At 40.3% G+C, this 17,924-nt stretch overlaps 1 protein-coding gene across 1 annotated transcript in view; it reads left to right on the top strand.

Annotated features, from left to right (window-relative positions):
- Positions 1–17,924, top strand: part of RALGPS1 (Ral GEF with PH domain and SH3 binding motif 1) — a 643,064-nt gene that overhangs the window by 141,665 nt on the left and 483,475 nt on the right. Inside the window, 1 exon segment of the mRNA XM_033960779.1 lies at positions 363–489. Within this exon segment, the coding sequence (XP_033816670.1) occupies positions 433–489 (57 nt within the window). The 5' untranslated portion in view covers positions 363–432.

The raw sequence follows: 17,924 nt of genomic DNA, 5'->3' as shown, positions 1-17,924 counted from the left end.
GATATCCTGAAAACCCTTTTGTCAGGTTTTGACCACTGTTCTAGAGTGAAAACACAGTTATGAAATATTCCTATAATTTGTCAGTTCTTCTGTAATTTTTCCATTTATTAATGATCAATTTTCTGTATCTTTTAATAAACTTGTTCTATCCTTTTTGCCCATGGGACAAGCCACTTAGGGGCCCTTTTACTAAAGGTTAGCGCACACTAATTGAATTAGCATGCACTAAATGCTAAGAAGCCTGTAAATATAAAATGAACTTCTTAGCATTCAGTGTGCGTTAAGCTTTACTAAAAAGCCCACTTAATTCTTATTGTTAGATGATTAATGACTAAAGCAATTAAAGTGATTTTGTGTTACAGGAATTCTCCATTCATCGTGGTGCGTCACCAGCTGGGGATGAAATAATCACCTTGTATCCCAGGAGAGAGCATGTATAGAAGGAATGGCCTCATGGCCAGTGTGATGGTCACCTCCGCCACACCAGAGGTAGTGTACCATATAGAGCCATTTTCTGTCTATAGCTATGTATTTTGTGGTTTTCTCTTCAAAAGGAATGTCTAATGTATTTATCATTCCTTAACCAATACAGCATCCTTTTATTGTAGCTGGAAGCTATGGGGCTCATTTTCAAAAAACAAACAAACATCCAAAAAGTGGCATAAAAGAGCAGATGGATAATTTTCTTGACAAACCCTTCCAAGTCGTTATTTTCAAAACCTATTTTCTAGACAGATATCTATGCTATTCATCTGCAGTTTGTCTAAATCTCACGGGGGCATGTTAGAGGTGTGAGGTGGGTGGGACTAGGGTGGGCTTATGACTTAGATGTTTTTCTCCACCTGATAGTATGATTTTCTATCAGCTGCCTTGTGTCCCTTTACTTTTGCTTTTTTAAACTTTTTTTGGGATCCTCAGCGCCACCACTCAGAGCTCAACTAGATTTCATTGCTCTAAGCTTTATGTGCCAGCTCCTCATCGGTTCCCTTTATTAATTTCAATCTTATACGTTTGAATTATTGCTTTTGTGCAATCTATTAACATTTAAGCATGTACATAGCTTTTATCTTGTGGTCTCTGGCTAGGGGAAACATCACGCCGACATGTTTCGCTACTAGAGCTTTATCAAGGCTTTACCCCTATCAATTTTACCGCCAAACCTGCGACCACTCTGTCCTCAGATATAAAAAAAAAAAGCAAAAGTAAAGGGACGCAAGGCAGCTGATAGAAAATCATACTATCAGGTGGAGGAGTTGTTGATAGTTGTAGCTTCCTTGAACTACAGCATAAAGTTGTGCATTGTTTGATTTAGATGTTTTTCTGCCATAATCAAACATTTAAGAATATGGATGTTTGGGGCCTGACCTTTTTTAATAACTAATAAGTCCTGAAAAGGTACCCAAACTGACCAGATACCTACTGTAAGGATGTAGGCATGACCTTCCAAACTCCTCCACTAACGCCCCTTTAACACCTCCCCAAAGATGTACATGAAACAGTACATACCAGCCTTTATGATAGCTTTAGATTTATAGGTAGTCCTATTAGAGCAGCAAATAGGTTCCTGGAGTAGCCTAGTGGTGATGTAGTCAGTCGTAGAGATGGGGACTAATAAATTTATGGTGGAATGCATAAGCCTTCCACAACCCACCCAAATCCTACTGTACCTATATATAGGTGACACTTGCAGGCATAAGGGCTATTGGTATGATGTAAAGATGGTTCCACTAGGTTTTCGATGGGTTTTGAAGGGCTCCCCATACACCCTGCTAGGATGTCATTGTGGCCAGTCTACTAAAAATGTTAGCTCCCTGTATATCCCAATGGCTAGTTTTGTGCATTTTTCTTGCGGATGTGAGTTTTTTTTTTTTTTTCTGAAAATGGTTCAAAAAGATAGGCACATATTTGAAAAATGGCCAGTTTTGAAAATGTGCATGTTCTGTAAAATGTCTAAACTCGGATTTAGACGTCATATCAAAAATGCCTTTCCACGTGTATAGAAAAATGACTTATTTTAAAAAGCATAAGATTGCATTTTCTGCCCTTTGTCTCAATTTGACAAAGGGCTCCGGTTCGCTGCATTGCTGCTTCAGCAGTGCTAATAATTCTCTCTCTGTTGATAGTTTAAAACTATTCCATAGATGTATATATGCGTAAAATGCCTCTTATAAAAATTGCCCTGTACAATCTTGTACCCAACTCGGTATAGGCGTGATCTGGAATAGAGTTTGGATGAAGTTTAGACAGTCACAATTTACCCACTTTATTAAAGTGATATAAATGTATGCAAATTCTTTCATTTCTGCAGGATTTGTGCTAGTATATTTTGTAAGGACCCATAGACACCTAGATGTTTTTGTAAAAACGGCTGCAAATAGATGCCTTTTTGCTCTGTACACATTAAAGGGGAAATTTAATAAATGCCACCCAAAGTTAGGCATTGGGAAGATCCGTGCTAAAGTAGTAGTCAGCAAAGGGTGCTCTGCGCGGACCGCCCTTTAGCACAGATCTTGTGCACGCAACCAATGGCAGTTGGATGTGTAAATGACCCTATTCTAGTCGAGTTAGGATAAAGATTTGTACCATAACTATGGCAAATTGTAACCTGTTAACTGTATATTATGTATGTTGACCTAAAACCCATCCTGGGGAGGACAGGATAGAAAATGAAATAAATAAATACATAAATGCATGCGTCTAATCTCTGGGAACATCCTTAACCTGCCCTTCCCATGCCCTCTTTTGAGTTGTGCGCTCTAAAATTTAGGCACAAAGTTTATAGAATAAGCTGCAAGGCAGATCTGTTTGTCAACCCAAATGAGTGCCAATTACAACTGTTCATTGTTAATGGCTTTTTACATAATTAATCTGTGTGCAAATTTGGAATCTGTACTCAAATTTTGGCGACCTGTACAAGGATCTCACGTATGAGGAACGGCTGGATAAATTGCAGCTATACTCACTCGAGTAATGCAGAGAGAGGGGAAACATGATCGAGAAGTTCAAATATCTCACGGGCCGTATTGAGGTGGTAGAGGATATCTTCTTTTTCAAAGGTCCCACGGCAACAAGAGGGCATCCGTGGAAAATCAGGGGCGGGAAACTGCACGGTGACACCAGGAAATACTTCTTCACCGAAAGGGTGGTTGATCGCTGGAATAGTCTTCCACTACAGGTAATTGAGGCCAGCAGCGTGTCTGATTTTAAGGCAAAATGGGATCGTCAAGTGAGATCTCTTCACAGAGAAAGGTAGGGGAGGGTTATTGGGGTGGGCAGACTAGATGGGCCGTGGCCCTTATCTGCCATCTTTTTCTATGTAATCCAGGGGTAAGTGACTTTATCTAAAATTATCCTCTAAGTCACAGGTCAAACCTTTGGAAACTCTACCCAATATTACTGAACATTATTAAAAAAAAAATCACTTCTATATTGAATCTAAGAAGAATTCAATAAAAACGAAAAACTGACAGTTTTAAAAAAGATTAATAAGGCCAAAAGTACTTCTGTACTGAAAACAACTCGCTTTGGGCTTATATGTTAAGATGTGGCATCAAATATATTAGTGTTTAGTTTGAAGGTGGTGTATACATGGATGAGTCCCAATGGAGAATGGGTAGGGTGTACTGTTACATGTGTAAGTTATTAGACTACTGTGAATTACTTGTGTGTTTAGCCATCTGTTTTACTCTTTGGGATTTTACCAGGTGCTTGTGACTGTTGGAAACGGGATACTGGGCTAGATGGACCTTTTGGTCTGTCCCAGTATGGAAACTCTTATATTCTTGTTACATACTACAGGCACTAACATTTGCACCAGCTCTATGGCTGTTCAAGTGGTCATGCCTAAATTATATGCATACTTTTGCATTGTTAAGGTTGATATTCTGTAAAGGGAAAGGGATTGAGACTTGTATACCGTCTTTTTTGTAGTTTTACAATCACACTACAAGTGGTTTACATACAGGTACTTCAAACATTTTCCCTAAGAGGATTAAGGGGGAAATTCTATAACCAGCGCCTAAACTTAGATGGTGGTAGGTGCCTTCCTGTTACTTGAAAAACACCGTCAGAAACTGCAAATAACAGGATTGAAGCACCTACTGACACCTAAATAAAAGGCGGCTGGAATCGCGGATAGGTAGCTGCTTTAGACTGCAAAATGCCAAAGTAGGTGTGGCCAATGCCGGAAGTGGCGTTAGGCAGGCTAAAGCAGCTACCTAGCCACGATTCACGCCAAGATAGGCGGCTGAAATGTAGACCTGGAAAACGCTAGCCTACATTTCAGCCGCCTATCTTTGCCGCTAGACTGCAGCAGCCATAAGCTGGTCGAGGCAGGGGGAATATATCCCTGTTCAGCTGAGCTGGCATGGCTCCCCGAAGAGTCTGGAGGTCTAGGGAGTGATGTGTTTCCAAAATTTGCTCGAACAGTTTTAATTTTGAGAAGTTAGCCTGTTGCACATCTTTCTGGCCTATTTTGTCTGAGGACCTTGAAAATCAAACACACTCTTAAATTTAGCTCTGTAAGGTAGTAGTAGCCAGTGAAGTTTTTCAGGAAGGGTATGGTGTGGTCCTGCCACATGCAGTCTTCTTTCGGTTGTGCTGCAGCCTTAGTTGGAGCTGATGCAAACTCTTTGTGGTTTGCCATGTGTACAGGGCATTACAGTAGGCTAGTTGTGATGTTATCATTGCATAGATCACTGTAGTCAGAATTGTCTTTTTAATACATGGAGAGAGATTTCATAACTCCCGCAGGTAGTAGAGACAATTTTTGAAGGTTGTATGAATTTGCAGGATCAGAGTGACTGATGAGTCTAACAGTGTTCCAGACCTGTGATTTTAAGGGAAGTTCATACTTCCCAAAAGGTTTTTTGAAGTAAGGGTTTTGCCCACTTGTGTTAGGTACCCAAAGAAACTTTGTTTTGCTTGGGTTCAGGCAGAGCGTGGTGTTTTTTTTTGCCCATTCCTGAGTTGCGATTATTCAGACAGTCAGCTTATTCAAAGCTGTGGGTAGATCTGGTTCAGTGGGTATGAACATAGATATAAAGTTTTATGCCCATTGAGCAAAGCAGCTCAACCAAATGCTTCAGGTAGATATTGGATAGAATAGGAGACAATATGGATCCCCTGTGGCATCCCACAGTTCAGTACCCAAGCTGCTGTAGCTGAGCAGATAGTGCCGCTATATATCCTTACTGATTAGTGCTATCTGGATAATGCCAGGGTGGAGTTGGCAGTTTTCAGGGCAGCAACAACATTCAGAATTGATTGTTGTCTGTCTGACAATAGGATTTGAATCATGTAAATACCGTATCATTGATACCTGTTTCTGCCAGCCTCGTAAACATGATACTGATTTTCAGTATGTCAAAATCTGATTTTGGAAAAAAAAAAAAAAATCCAGTAGAGAAAATGAGCATTTTCAAACCTGAAAAATGTCTATAAAGCAGGTTACAAATTTAAAATAAATGAAATGAAAATAAAATATTTTTTCCCCAAAAATGGTCATTTCCTAGATATGTTTGTCCTCAGTGTACCTATCTTTTTGGAAAAAAAAAAAAAAGTCAGAATGAAAAATGCACAAATAACAGTTATTGGGACATAGGAGAGGCCAACATTCTTAGCAGAGTGGCTATATAGACATCCCAACAGAGTAATGTCTCCATATATAGCTCCAGTCCTGGTTCCGGTAGTTTGTAGTGGCACACAGTAAATGAAATCTATGATTGAAAACTGAACAACTACAAACACTAAAGATAAGTAAACCTCTGTTAGTTTTTTTTTCAAACTGTGAAGTGGTCTGTATTCAGAGCTCCAGTGTGGAATATATTAATCACAAGCTGCAATTAAGAAAAAAAAAGATAAAATAGGTTAAAAATAGTTAAAGAGTTATAAGTTAAAGACTAATAGTAAAAATGCATTAAGCAGGTTTTTGGCCAGTGATTATAGTATGGAATATACATTCGGACTACATCTACACTGACAGTGAATGTCGATGAGTGAATGTAGTTCTCCTTAACTCTGAGGCCTTTTCCTGCACAAACAGTGTGCTTAAAAAAATGCTTATAAAATGCTCAACACATGACTAATCAACTGGTTTAAGACGAGTATAAGAATGAGTGACAGAATATAGATAATTTCATATGAGTGGAGTATTGATTCTTATTGTATACTGACTAATAATATCATAAGAACATAAGAAATGCCCACAGCGGATCAGACCATGGGTCCATCTAGTCCGGTGGTCCGCACCCGCAGAGGCTCAGCTTGGTGTTCCCCGACGAGGACCTTGGTCACTTGTATACCTCAATGTGTCTTGCAAGGAGATGTGCGTCCAACTTGCCCTTAAATCCTAGAATGGTAGTTTCCGCCATAATAGAGAATGACAAGGTGACAAAATTCATCACCGTCCCCGTGGATAACCGCGGGAAACCATCTTCATATCATTCTTTCAGGAGAGAGGGAAGAATCGGAGTATGAATGGCCACAACCATTGACCCTCAAGCTTTGCTGTGAAGAATGCTGGTGTAGAAGGATTGAGGTTGAAATAGACACTAGAAAATGGCATGGGATTATTTCCCGTGGTTATCCGCGGGGACAGGAACGGTGATAAATTTTGCCACCGTGACATTCTCTAAGCCACAACCTCTTCCGGGAGTGCATTCCAGGCGTTATAATTTTTTGAAGCTATTCATGAAAGCCTGATGCTCCCTCCAGGAAATAACAATAAAACCACGATGGATTGAGAAACAAAAGGAATCTGTTATTTAACCCAAGTATGCGACATTGATGGTAATATGGAACTTTTTGCAGAATTAGAAAAAGAACACAATACCAGAGTCAGATGTTTATGCATACTGGCAATGGTTATACTATGTGGGAACTTTGCCAAAAGAACACTTAACTGAGGAGGTGCAAAAACAACATTGTACCCCTTCGGTTCCCAAAGTGCCATTGTGCTATCATCATATGGCTATACAAGAAGCGCCACCTTCGGTGCCATTCACTCCCTTTTTTACTGAGGCACGCTAGCCTTATTGCACTAAACGCTAACGCATCCACAGAATATAATGGCCGTGTTAGTGTTTAGCGCACACAAAAACGGCTAGTGCACCTTAGTGAAAGGACCCCCTCAATGCCTTAGCTAATTGTTGGTCAGAAGAGCTACAGCAGACTATCTCAATGAACCGGTGACGGGTCAAAAGCGCGCGAGGACAAAGGCGCACCGACAACCCAGCGCAGACAACTGAGCGCAGGGCTTGATCGCGCCGAAGAAAACCCATATTTTAAAGGGTTCTTACGGGGGGTGTGGGGGACCCCCCCACTCTACTTAATAGGGATCACGCTGCCATGTTGGGGTGGGGTGGGGGGTGTAACCCCCCACATTATACTGAAAACTTAACTTTTTCCCTAAAAAAACAGGGAAAAAGTTAAGTTTCCAGTATAATGAGGGGGTTACAACCCCCCAAACCACCCACAACGCCAGCGCGATCTCTATTAAGTAAAGTGGGGGGTTCCCCACCAACACCCCCCTGTCGGACCCCTTTAAAATACGGTTTTTCTTCGGCGCGATTAGGTCCTGCGCTCAGTTGTCAACGCTCGGTTGTCGGCGCGCGCTTTTGACTGAACCGAATGAACCAACAGCAGGATACGTGCCATAAGTGTAAAACATCAGGGGGCGACCTTGGGATAAATGTTTTGATTTTGTCCTCTGGTGAGCAAGTTTTGGATACAAAGTTTACATTTTGTAATGCAACCATGGAGACGCAAAATTGCACTTCAGCCCACTCTTTTGTTTGGAGAGTATAACATCTCTTTACCAACTCTTAATAACCTTAAGGGGATTTCTACAAAAAAATGGTGTTGATTGCTAAAAAAGTAATTTTACTTTGATGGATCAGTACAGAAGCACCTTCATTGGCACATTGGTGTGGTCAAATGATACATCTACTGGTTATTGACAGATATAGTGTTACTGACATCACTTCCTCCAAAGTTGTAAAATTCCAAAAGGAAAGGGAACCCTTTTGGGCTCCTCTTATGCTTGCGGCATGGAGTAGAATATTAATTTTCCTTGAAATTTAGCATACCTGATACTAGGGCAGCATCACTACCTACCTAGCACAGAGGCATGGGTTGTTGGGGTAGGAGGATAAGTTAGGTTGGTGAATGTGTTATTAGGAGAAACATTAATACTTGAGGGAGATGGTATTGTTGAATGCTTACAATGGTTTTGATTAATGTTGAATTGTGCAATCATTTTTCAGGATAACGAGTGTGTCCATTATTCACCTGATTCTTGTCTGTACTTTCTTTCTAATAAAAATTATTTAAATATATATATTTTTTTGCCAGGAAAGGAATATTAGAGACTGGGTCAGTAGTTTTCAAGCTTGTCCTGATCAAAGGATCAGTAGAGAGCACCTATAAGCTTTTTTTAGTGTTGTTGGGAAAGGCCCTCCCACAAGAGAGGCTTAACAAGTGTAGTGGCCCTTTCAATGAGGACTAAGCTCATTCATTGTACTCTTTTTGCTGGACAGGTTGTAGGCCGTAGACCTTTCAGGATTTTTCAAGAGCTTCTGCCTTGACCTGATAGAAGGAGTTGCAGATGGGAGAAGGAGTGTTTTCCTCATTAGCTACTGGGAGCTTTAATGGAACTGTCTGTAGGTCCTGATGAAGACCTTTAATTTTGTTGGCAAATTATGTGGCAAAATCCTTGCTGGTTAGTTGGAACTCAGAAGGCTGGTTCTGTTGTGGAATTTGTAGCAGTCAGAGTTGCTTGGTTGACTTTGTAGCTTGTTCACTGTGTTGAGAAAAGTATTGAATTTTGGCGGTTAAGGCCTGGAGGCATATTGCCTTGTGTTTCTTACAGCTTTTTTAGCCTGTCTTCATCTAGGTGAGAGTTTTGTCATTTTGATGTCCTTGATGCTTATGGACATGTAGTTCTGGGGAGAGCAACGCAAAACGTATGTGTGTGGACCATAGGACCTTCTTTAGAGGAGCTGGTTTTTGTAATGCCATTGCTAGGCTTGCATTCCAGATGTCAAACTGTTCTGACACTGTAATATTGGACCCATGTGGAACCTTCCTGTACCACAGAGCAATCCCAGTTTTATATGCATCTGTCTTATCAAAATATAATTGAAGCTGGAGTCTGCTCATAAATCTTTCCGATTCTAGGTGAAATTGAAACGGGCAACAAGAGTTAGTAGGTACATAAGACAAACCTTTAGACAGCAGAGATAATTCTGCTGTACTGAAACGGTGGATGATTAAATTCACCACTGTTGATTGTGTCTTGCTTGAAAACGGTCATATGCTTGGACTCCCACACCCTCTCTTGCCTTTCACTTCTCCTTATCCCGTCCTCCGAGCCACCTTGCATCACCCTCCACTACATCATCTGACCCTTTTATCAGCTGTCATCGTTTCTACTTGAACTGCCAGAGGATAAATCAAAGTAAGCTTTTTTTTTTCTTCCTACCAGTCTCATTCTCTGGATCTTTTCACATCCATGGACAGAAACATCCTATTGATACTTCTTCATGTGAAGAAGTGGAACTTGTGCAGACGACTTTCAGATTTAACTCTGGTCACCTTGTTGGGCAAACTGGAAGGAGCGTGCGGGTCTTAATTTGCTGACATTTACTATGTTACTATGTACGCTAGTGTGCAATGCACCAAGCAGGCAGTTGTATAACCGAACGCCAAATTTAGGGTCTAAAAGTGAGCTGGTAGTGTGCCTGTTCTATAATGGCAATTGTGCACATAATTTCCATTATAGAATACTGGTGCAAGTTGGAATCAACGTTTTTACATTTAGGCGCTAACAATCAACCCAGATCCATGGTACTCTAGGACGTAACTTATAGTACTCTTAAGTTACACATATAGGGACAGATAGGGAAAATACCTAAGAGTACCTGATTACTATACGTGTTGTAAACTGCTTTGGGTGAATCTCTTCATGAATAGGCGGTTAATAAATCCCAATAACTAAATAAATGATTGTGAGCCCACCCATGCTTCCCCATGGTCCGCCCATATGTACGCTCCCTGGCTGGTATGAATGTTAAGACAGTTGTGTATATATTTCATAGAATACCAATCAGTGCTATGCTATTACTTACACATACAAGTCTGCATTTACCAACGCAAGTGCTAATAGTCTATAAATTCAAGGGTGTAAGAGACACTTGGGGCTCCTTTTCCGAAGGCGCGTTAGCGGTTTAACGCGCGCTAAACTGCCGGCCGCACTAGCCCCTACCGCCTCCTCTTGAGCAGGCGGTAGTTTTCCGGCTAGCACGGGGGCTAGCGCGTGATGAAAAGTCACGCGCCTTTGTTAAAGGAGCCCTTAGTTTAGGTGGCTTACTATAGAATGAGGGGGTGAAGCTTTATCATGCATGCTAACTAAGCTCAGAAAATCTTAGTGCGTTACTTGTCTACCTGTAAATGAAGAAATATTATTTCTAATTAAGATTCAGTGAGTATATTGGAAATATTGTAGTGTGCTGTCCTCCATTTGCTATTTAGGATGTGCTTACTAAGGCCTAAAATTTAACATCTTCCTTGAAGTAGAGCCATTGTTTATTGTTGAAAAAGAACCATAGGAAACACAGTAGTACTTTTTTTTTTTTTTTGGGGGGGGGGGTATTTCAGGAATTTGTGACCCTGACTGGCCACTATCAGAGACAGGGTACTGGGCTCAATGGACCTTGATCTGACTCAGCGTGGCTTTTCTTATGTTGTTTTAAAATTTTAATGTAATATATGTAGTAGATGCAGCAGTCCATTAACTCACCACCTTGGCTTCTTTTTGTCTAAAATCAAGGTTTCCCTTCTGTTTCTGTTGCTCACTCAGCTCTACCATTTCAGTGACAGTCTTTGGCTAGGGTACAACCTGCAATCATGGGCTCTAAGTCTAGGTGTCAGTGTTGAGTGAGAGCGGGCACTCCTTTCCCACAAGGTATGTGAATGCTGGCTCCACAGCTTCCCTAACCAGCCAGAGAAATGGAAGACCTGGGCCAGGAATTGAATGATGGCTTTTGGCATAACAGCATGCGGACTGCAACTGAGGCACAGGCTAGCCCCACAAACAGCTTTTGTTCATTGTAGTAATTCTTATTTTATCAATAATAATTTCATTCAGGGGTTACCACTAATAGTTTTGGCTACTATAGCTGGAAGCCTCAACTTTATATATTTTTTAAGTCAGAACATATTGACTGGATTTCACACAACAATAAGCATTATAATTAATGGTGCATGTCTGGCTATATGCATTGATTTACATTATTGACCACATTTCAACCTCATATCCTCTCCTGTTGATCTGTATACTTTGCTTACTGACTTTGTTGTAAGTTCCAGTAAAATGACAGATTTTCCAGACCATCTTAGATTTGCTGAGATGAGTAGAATTCAATAAAAAGCATATTTCCTAAGGTCTGGCACAGGGTGATATTTCCACCATGGTGAGAGTTTTAAGAAACCACTGAATCTTATTTGTGGTGGTGGAGGAATAAAGATGTCTATTAATGTTAGGAGTACTTGGGAAGGGCAGAATCTATTCACAAGGGGACAGTGAGCAAATAGGAAGAATGTGGGTTTTCCAAGCCACGATGAGATGAGAAAAGAAAACTGTGTCTTTTCAGCTATTTGCTATTTTATGTCAGATAGGATTAGGATTGGGATGTTAAAAAAAAAAAAAAAAGAAACCCAAGAAAAAAAAAATTGCACGGTATACTGTTGTAAATCTGAGAATTGCAATGTATTGCATTTTTCTTCTTTGCATTATTAGAAAAAAGTTTAAATATTGATTTTTTTAAAATTTAAGACATACTATTTTGCATTTGTGGAGGTTAATTTTATCTCATCCAGCACCCAAGTTCTCCCACATCCCAGGTATTAACATCAAGCTTTGCAACAACCTACACAGCCACCAAATTAGTAAGGCCAATCTTCAAACATCTGGCCATCTGTATCCTCATATCCCTGACTTAGTAATAAATGTACTAGTTGAGAAATTTTCCCTCTCTTCTACAAAGCCGCACGGTAATGGCCCTGAAGCCCATAGAAATTTAAAGGGCTTCGGGGCTGTTGCTGCGCGGCAGCTGCTAGCATGGCTTTGTAGAAGAGGGGGTTTGTGTATGCGCTTAAAACAGATCATAGCATAATTTCTGGATTTTGATAAAATGGTGGTAAAAGAATGATTGCTTTATAAATGGATGACATACATATCATCTTGAGATACTTCTACTCAAAGATATATGATGCATATTAGGATTAATATAAATATGCATAGTTTTCATCATTGCCTATGGTCTCGTGAGGTTGCAGAGGGAACTCACAGCAGCCATTTTCTTTAGCGGCTCTGCTTGGGGCAGGAGTGTAGGAGGATTGTTCCTGCCCTGTTTCACTGCAGGACCACCAGGATATGAAGGGTAGGCCTTTGCAGGGTCCCAGAGGCGGGAGGGAGGTGGAGAGGTGCAGAGCCTGCTGGGACAAGAGATGGAAGGAGTCACTCCTGTCCTGGCTCACCACTGGACCACCAGGGCTTAAGGCAGGCCCAGGAGGGGGGCCGGTGGGGGGTGGGGTGGGGGAGTTCATAGCTGGATGGCTTGAATATAAACCGAGACCCCCATTTTTGGTCAAAATTCTCGGTTTATATTTGAGTATACATATGGTAATCATGTACAGATATGAGGGTAAATCAAAAAGTAAAGGCAAAATACATTTAGCGGCTTTAATAGACGTAACTGTGAGCAATTGAACATATCACTTTTCCACATGGTTTCTATGCAACACTGTTGTATCGTTCAACTAGCCTCTGCATTTCTGCAGAGAAGAAGTTTTTTTGACGACTGCTGAAGCCAGGTGCGCACCTCTTCCTATACTTCATCGTGCTTTGTCTTTTGCTCTCTGGGTCGCAGTGATGCCACCCATGTCTTGTCACTAGTGACAGTTCTTTCCAGAATACTTGGATCTTCATCATACTGTCTCAGGAACTGGATCACAACTGCTACATACTGTTGTGTGTGCAGATCAGCAAGCTGTTTGGGAACCTATTGTGCACAGACTTTCCTGTGTCCCAAGTCATCATACATTATGGCAAATGCAGATCCATAGCTGATATCCAAATTTGCAGCCAGTTTGAAACACCATTAGCAGTTGGTCTTCTCTAATCAAGGCATCTGCCCAATCAAACTGCTCTTTTGTGCGCAACCAGAACAACTTTCATCAGTTACACTTGTTCTTCCCGTGGTAATACTGTTACCTACTCAGAAACCTGATGTTAGAGGAGAGGCAGGACCGAGGCAGAGAAGGCAGCTCGAAAACCCGATGGCAGCTTGCAAAGATCGCTAATACTAGCAATCTTATGCAGGCTGATGAACTGAGGTAAATTGATACCAGGAGGCTAGGGGGGAAGCCGGACAGAAGCACTGACGCTCCCACTCGCCCTCGAATCAAATCAAAAATTTTTTTCCTGAATCGGGCAGCACTAATTCGAATCGTGAATCGGGCAGCACCATTACTCAGTGACAAAGAAGTTTCAGACCATTGGGTATGGATGCAGCAGTAAAGTGTTTACTGGATAAAAAGAAAAGAAAGATTTAAAATTTAAAAAAAAAAGATAACATATATACACAATGACAAGTCAATGATTCAAAATTGTTAACTGGATATCAACCTTTACACTCTAGTCAACAAAACCTACCAGAATGTCCATCAGTGAAATTGGTTCATAAAGAGGGACATTTTCAATATGATGACCAAATCCAAGTTTGGATGTTTTGTAGAACATGCACAAAAATTCAGTACCAAACATGCCTGTTTTCAAAACTGCAAAACACCTATCTTGGATTTTTTTTCTTTGAAAAATGTTCATTTTTCAGATGTGCATCTATCTTTTTGAACTAGTTTAAAAAATACGACCAAAAGAAAAACGCACAGAACCAGCTATTGGGCTGTTGGAGGGGCCAGCATTTTTAGTAGACTGGCTACACAGACATCCCAGCAGAGTAATGGGGTACCCTAGAGGGCACTGCAGTGAACTTCACATAAAAAGGCCCAGGTACACATGAGTGTTACCTTGAGTACATTGTGATACATTTTATTTGTCTTTCGTACCAATAAACTTTACAATTTTAAACTCTTGGAAGTCCAGGATATGGTTCCACATTTTTGTCTTCTGTCCAGGTACACATCTCACCATAACCCCCTTAAAATGTATGGGAAGCCCTCCAAAACCCACCAAATGCCTGCTGGACTCAAATATACACCACACTAATAGCCCTTATGCCTGCAGGTGGCACCTATATAGTTTCATAGTTTATTAAAATTTGATTAAACGCTAAACATAAAATTCAAAGCGTTGTACATTTTGACGCCCAGTCTTCCAGTCTCAGAAGGTCCTCTTGCAATTTTTCAAAATCCTCTTGGGATTTAACAACTTTGTGTCATCAACAAATTTAATTATTTCACTATTCCCATCTCTAGATCATTGATAAATCTAGATCTAGAACAGATTTAATTATCTCACTATTCCCATCTCTAGATCATTTATAAATATGTTAAAAAGCAGCAGTCCCAGCACAGACCCCTGGGGAATCCCACTATTTAATCTGTACTATATACAGGTATGAGAGAAAACCAATTATATTCACCAAAAATAACCTCTCTACTTCAATTCAAAGTTTAGCTTAAAGTTCATAATCCAGCTTTGGAATATAGAGAATGTTTTTTAATCACTGTTACTTTTTCAAGACTAATACAAATTCTTTTCAAAGGAGAAAAAGGAGGATAAACCTCAGATCCCCATATGCTGCATATGTCAAATCAAGCAAGCATACTAGAAAAGGAGATGACCTCATCAGTTCAAAAACCTCCAAATCTCCTAGCTGAGCAAGTTCATATATTCCAAAGCTGGTTTATGAACTTTAAACTGAATTTGAATTGAAGTAAAGAGGTATTTTTGGGTGAACCCCATTATTTACCCTTCTCCATTGAGAATATTGACCATTTAAACTCACTCTCTGTTTTTTGTCTTTCAACCAGTTCTCAGTCCATGAAAGGACATTACCTCCTATCCCATGACTTTTTAATTTCTCTGAAGTCTTTCATGAGGTACTTTGTCAAATTCCTTTTGAAAATCCAAATAGATAATATCAACTGGTTCACCTTTATCCTCATGTTTATTCACCCCTTCAAAGAAATGTAGTAGATTGGTGAGTAGAAGATTTTCCTTGACTAAAGCCATATTGGCTTTCTCTCATTAGTCCATGCTGTCATTTTGTTCTTTATAATAGTTTCTACCATTTTGCCCGTCACCGATGTCAGACTCATCAGTCTATAATTTCCCAGATCACCTCTGGAACCCTTTTTAAAAATTGATGTTATGTTGGCCACCCTCCAGTCTTCCGGTACTATTCTTGGTTTTAAAGAAAAATTACAAATTACTAATAGTAGTTCTGCAAGTTCGTTTTCAGTTCTATCAGCACACTGGGATGTACACCATCTAGTCCAGGCAATTTGCTACTGTTCAGTTTGTCAAATCGACCCATCCCATCATCCAGTATTAAAGAGATTTGTACAAGTTTTTCTGATTCATCAGAATTGAATACAATTTCTGGCACCAGTATCTCCCCCACATCTTTCTCAGTGAAGACCAAGGCAAAGAATTAATTTAATTTCTTTGCTATGTCCTTGTCTTCCCTAAGAGCCCCTTTTATCCCTTGGTCGTCTGGTGGTCCAACTGATTCTCTTCCTGGCTTCTTGCTTTTATTATACCTAAAAAAGTTTTTACTGTGTGTTTTTGCTTCCAGCACAATCTTCTTTTTGAGGTCTCTCGTCACCTTCCTTATTAGCGCCTTGCATTTGACTTGACATTCCTTGTGGTGTTTATAGTTATTTTCAGTCACATCCTTCTTCCACTTTTTGACGGATTCTCTTTTAGCTCTAATAGCTTCCTTCACCTCAGTCATTAAACATGCCGGCTGCCGTTTGGTCATCTTTCCTCCTTTTTTAATACATGGAATATATCTATTTTGGGTTTCCAGGATGGAATTTTTAAATAACATCCACTCCTGATATATATTTTTGATCTTTGCAGCTGTACCTTTCAGGCCTTACAACTTGCACAGAATGCTGCTGCATAGATTATTATGTGTGCTTCTAAGTTTGATCATATCACGCCTATCTTACGTGCTTTGCATTGGCTACCTATTTCATCTTGTATTGAATTCAAAGTGGTATGCTTTATCTTCAAGATATTGAGGTATAATTGTCCGATTGCGCTTAGTTCTTTGTTTCATTTGTACCAGCTGTCACAATCGCTGTATTCTGAGAATCAAATGCTGCTTGAAATTCCTTTATTCAAATTTGTGACTTACCTATTCTACTTTTCGATGCTCCATGATTTCAGTACAGGATGCATCAATGCGAAATGCATTACCTGTGGAGGTGAAATGAGCCTCTAATGTGCTGAAGTTCAGGAAATTTGTGAAGATGATTTTATTTAAGCAAGCTTGAATGTGTTTTATTGCTAAGTTAGGTCTTTGTTTATTTTTACTGTATGTCTTGATTTAATTATGTGTGTTTTTATTGTACCCCGTGCAGAATTTTAGGATGCTGCAGGTAATACATTTTTAAATAAATAACACCTGAAGCTGTTACATAGGCAGGTATATACTGTTTCATTTACATCGGTGGGGGTTGGGAGGGGGTCAGTGACCACTGGATGAGTGTAGGGAGTCAACTGGTCAGTTTGGACACTTTTTGTCCCTCATTCTTTGTTAAAACAGGTCTAGCCCCAAATGTGCCCTGGACGTATTCTAATACATTTGATTATGGCAGAAAAATGTCCAAGTCATAAGCCTGCCCTCGTCCCTCCCACAAGCAACACAGAAATCACACGACAGGAAGCACACATGCGTTTTGGCACCCAAATTGTGCCTTTTTCAGTAGTTTCCCAGCATAATGCTAAGATAATCATCCCTTAACAATCCACAGAGTGATAAAATCTGAAAATAAGGTTCAAAAATACTCTTTTCAATTCAGCTCCAAGTCCTTTCTCCCCATTTGGTTTGCAAGTGTAGGAACGCGCTTGGGTTTCTGACACATGGACTTGGAGCCGAATTGAGAAGAGTGTTTTGAACCCTATTTTCAGATTTTATCACTGCGTGGATTGTTAAGGCACGATTATCTTAGCATTATACTGTGAAACTCCTGAAGAAGGCACACGTTGGGTACCAAAATGCATGCAGCGTTGAGAGTTTTCAATAAAGATTCCTTGTTTAGAAGACTTCTCGCTTGTTCCTACTTTTTGGTGTGCGCGCTCTATCTAGTGCCACCCACACCATGCCTCTAACATGCCCCCTTAAGATTTAGACAAACTGTAGGCAAAATCTGTCTAGAAAATAGGTTTCAAAAGTAGCGAATTGGAAGGGGTTTGGCAAACAAAATGGCCATCTGCCCCTTTTAGGCTACTTTTTGAACATTTTTCTTTTTTTTAAAATGAGCCCCAAAGTCTATCCTCTCTTCAGCTGAAATCATATCAGTCAAAGGCTGCAACTTTTAAATTACAGATACTCGTAGTAAGCAACACTAAGGTGCGCTAGCATTTTTAGCGCGCGCTGCATTGCCGCGTGTGCTAACCCCATGCTGTGCGCCAAGAACTAACGCCAGCTCAGTGCTGGCGTTAGCATCTAGCGTGCGCGGCAACGCAGCGCGCACTAAAACCGCTAGTGCAGCTTAGTAAAAGGAGCCCTAAATATCTGGGTGAAGTGGCAAGACCCACTACAATCCGGATAGCAGGAATATTCAAACCACTATCCAAATAGCTATCTGGATAAAGTTATGATGGGAATTTTCTGTCCTAACTGTATTCATTTTGCTATCCAGGTAGCAACTGAATGTTGCTGCTGTCC

This window comes from Geotrypetes seraphini, chromosome 10 (assembly GCF_902459505.1).
Source record: "Geotrypetes seraphini chromosome 10, aGeoSer1.1, whole genome shotgun sequence".
NCBI lineage: Eukaryota > Metazoa > Chordata > Amphibia > Gymnophiona > Dermophiidae > Geotrypetes > Geotrypetes seraphini.
Note: the sequence above shows the minus strand (reverse complement) of the source record. Positions and strands in the feature narration are given on the sequence as shown.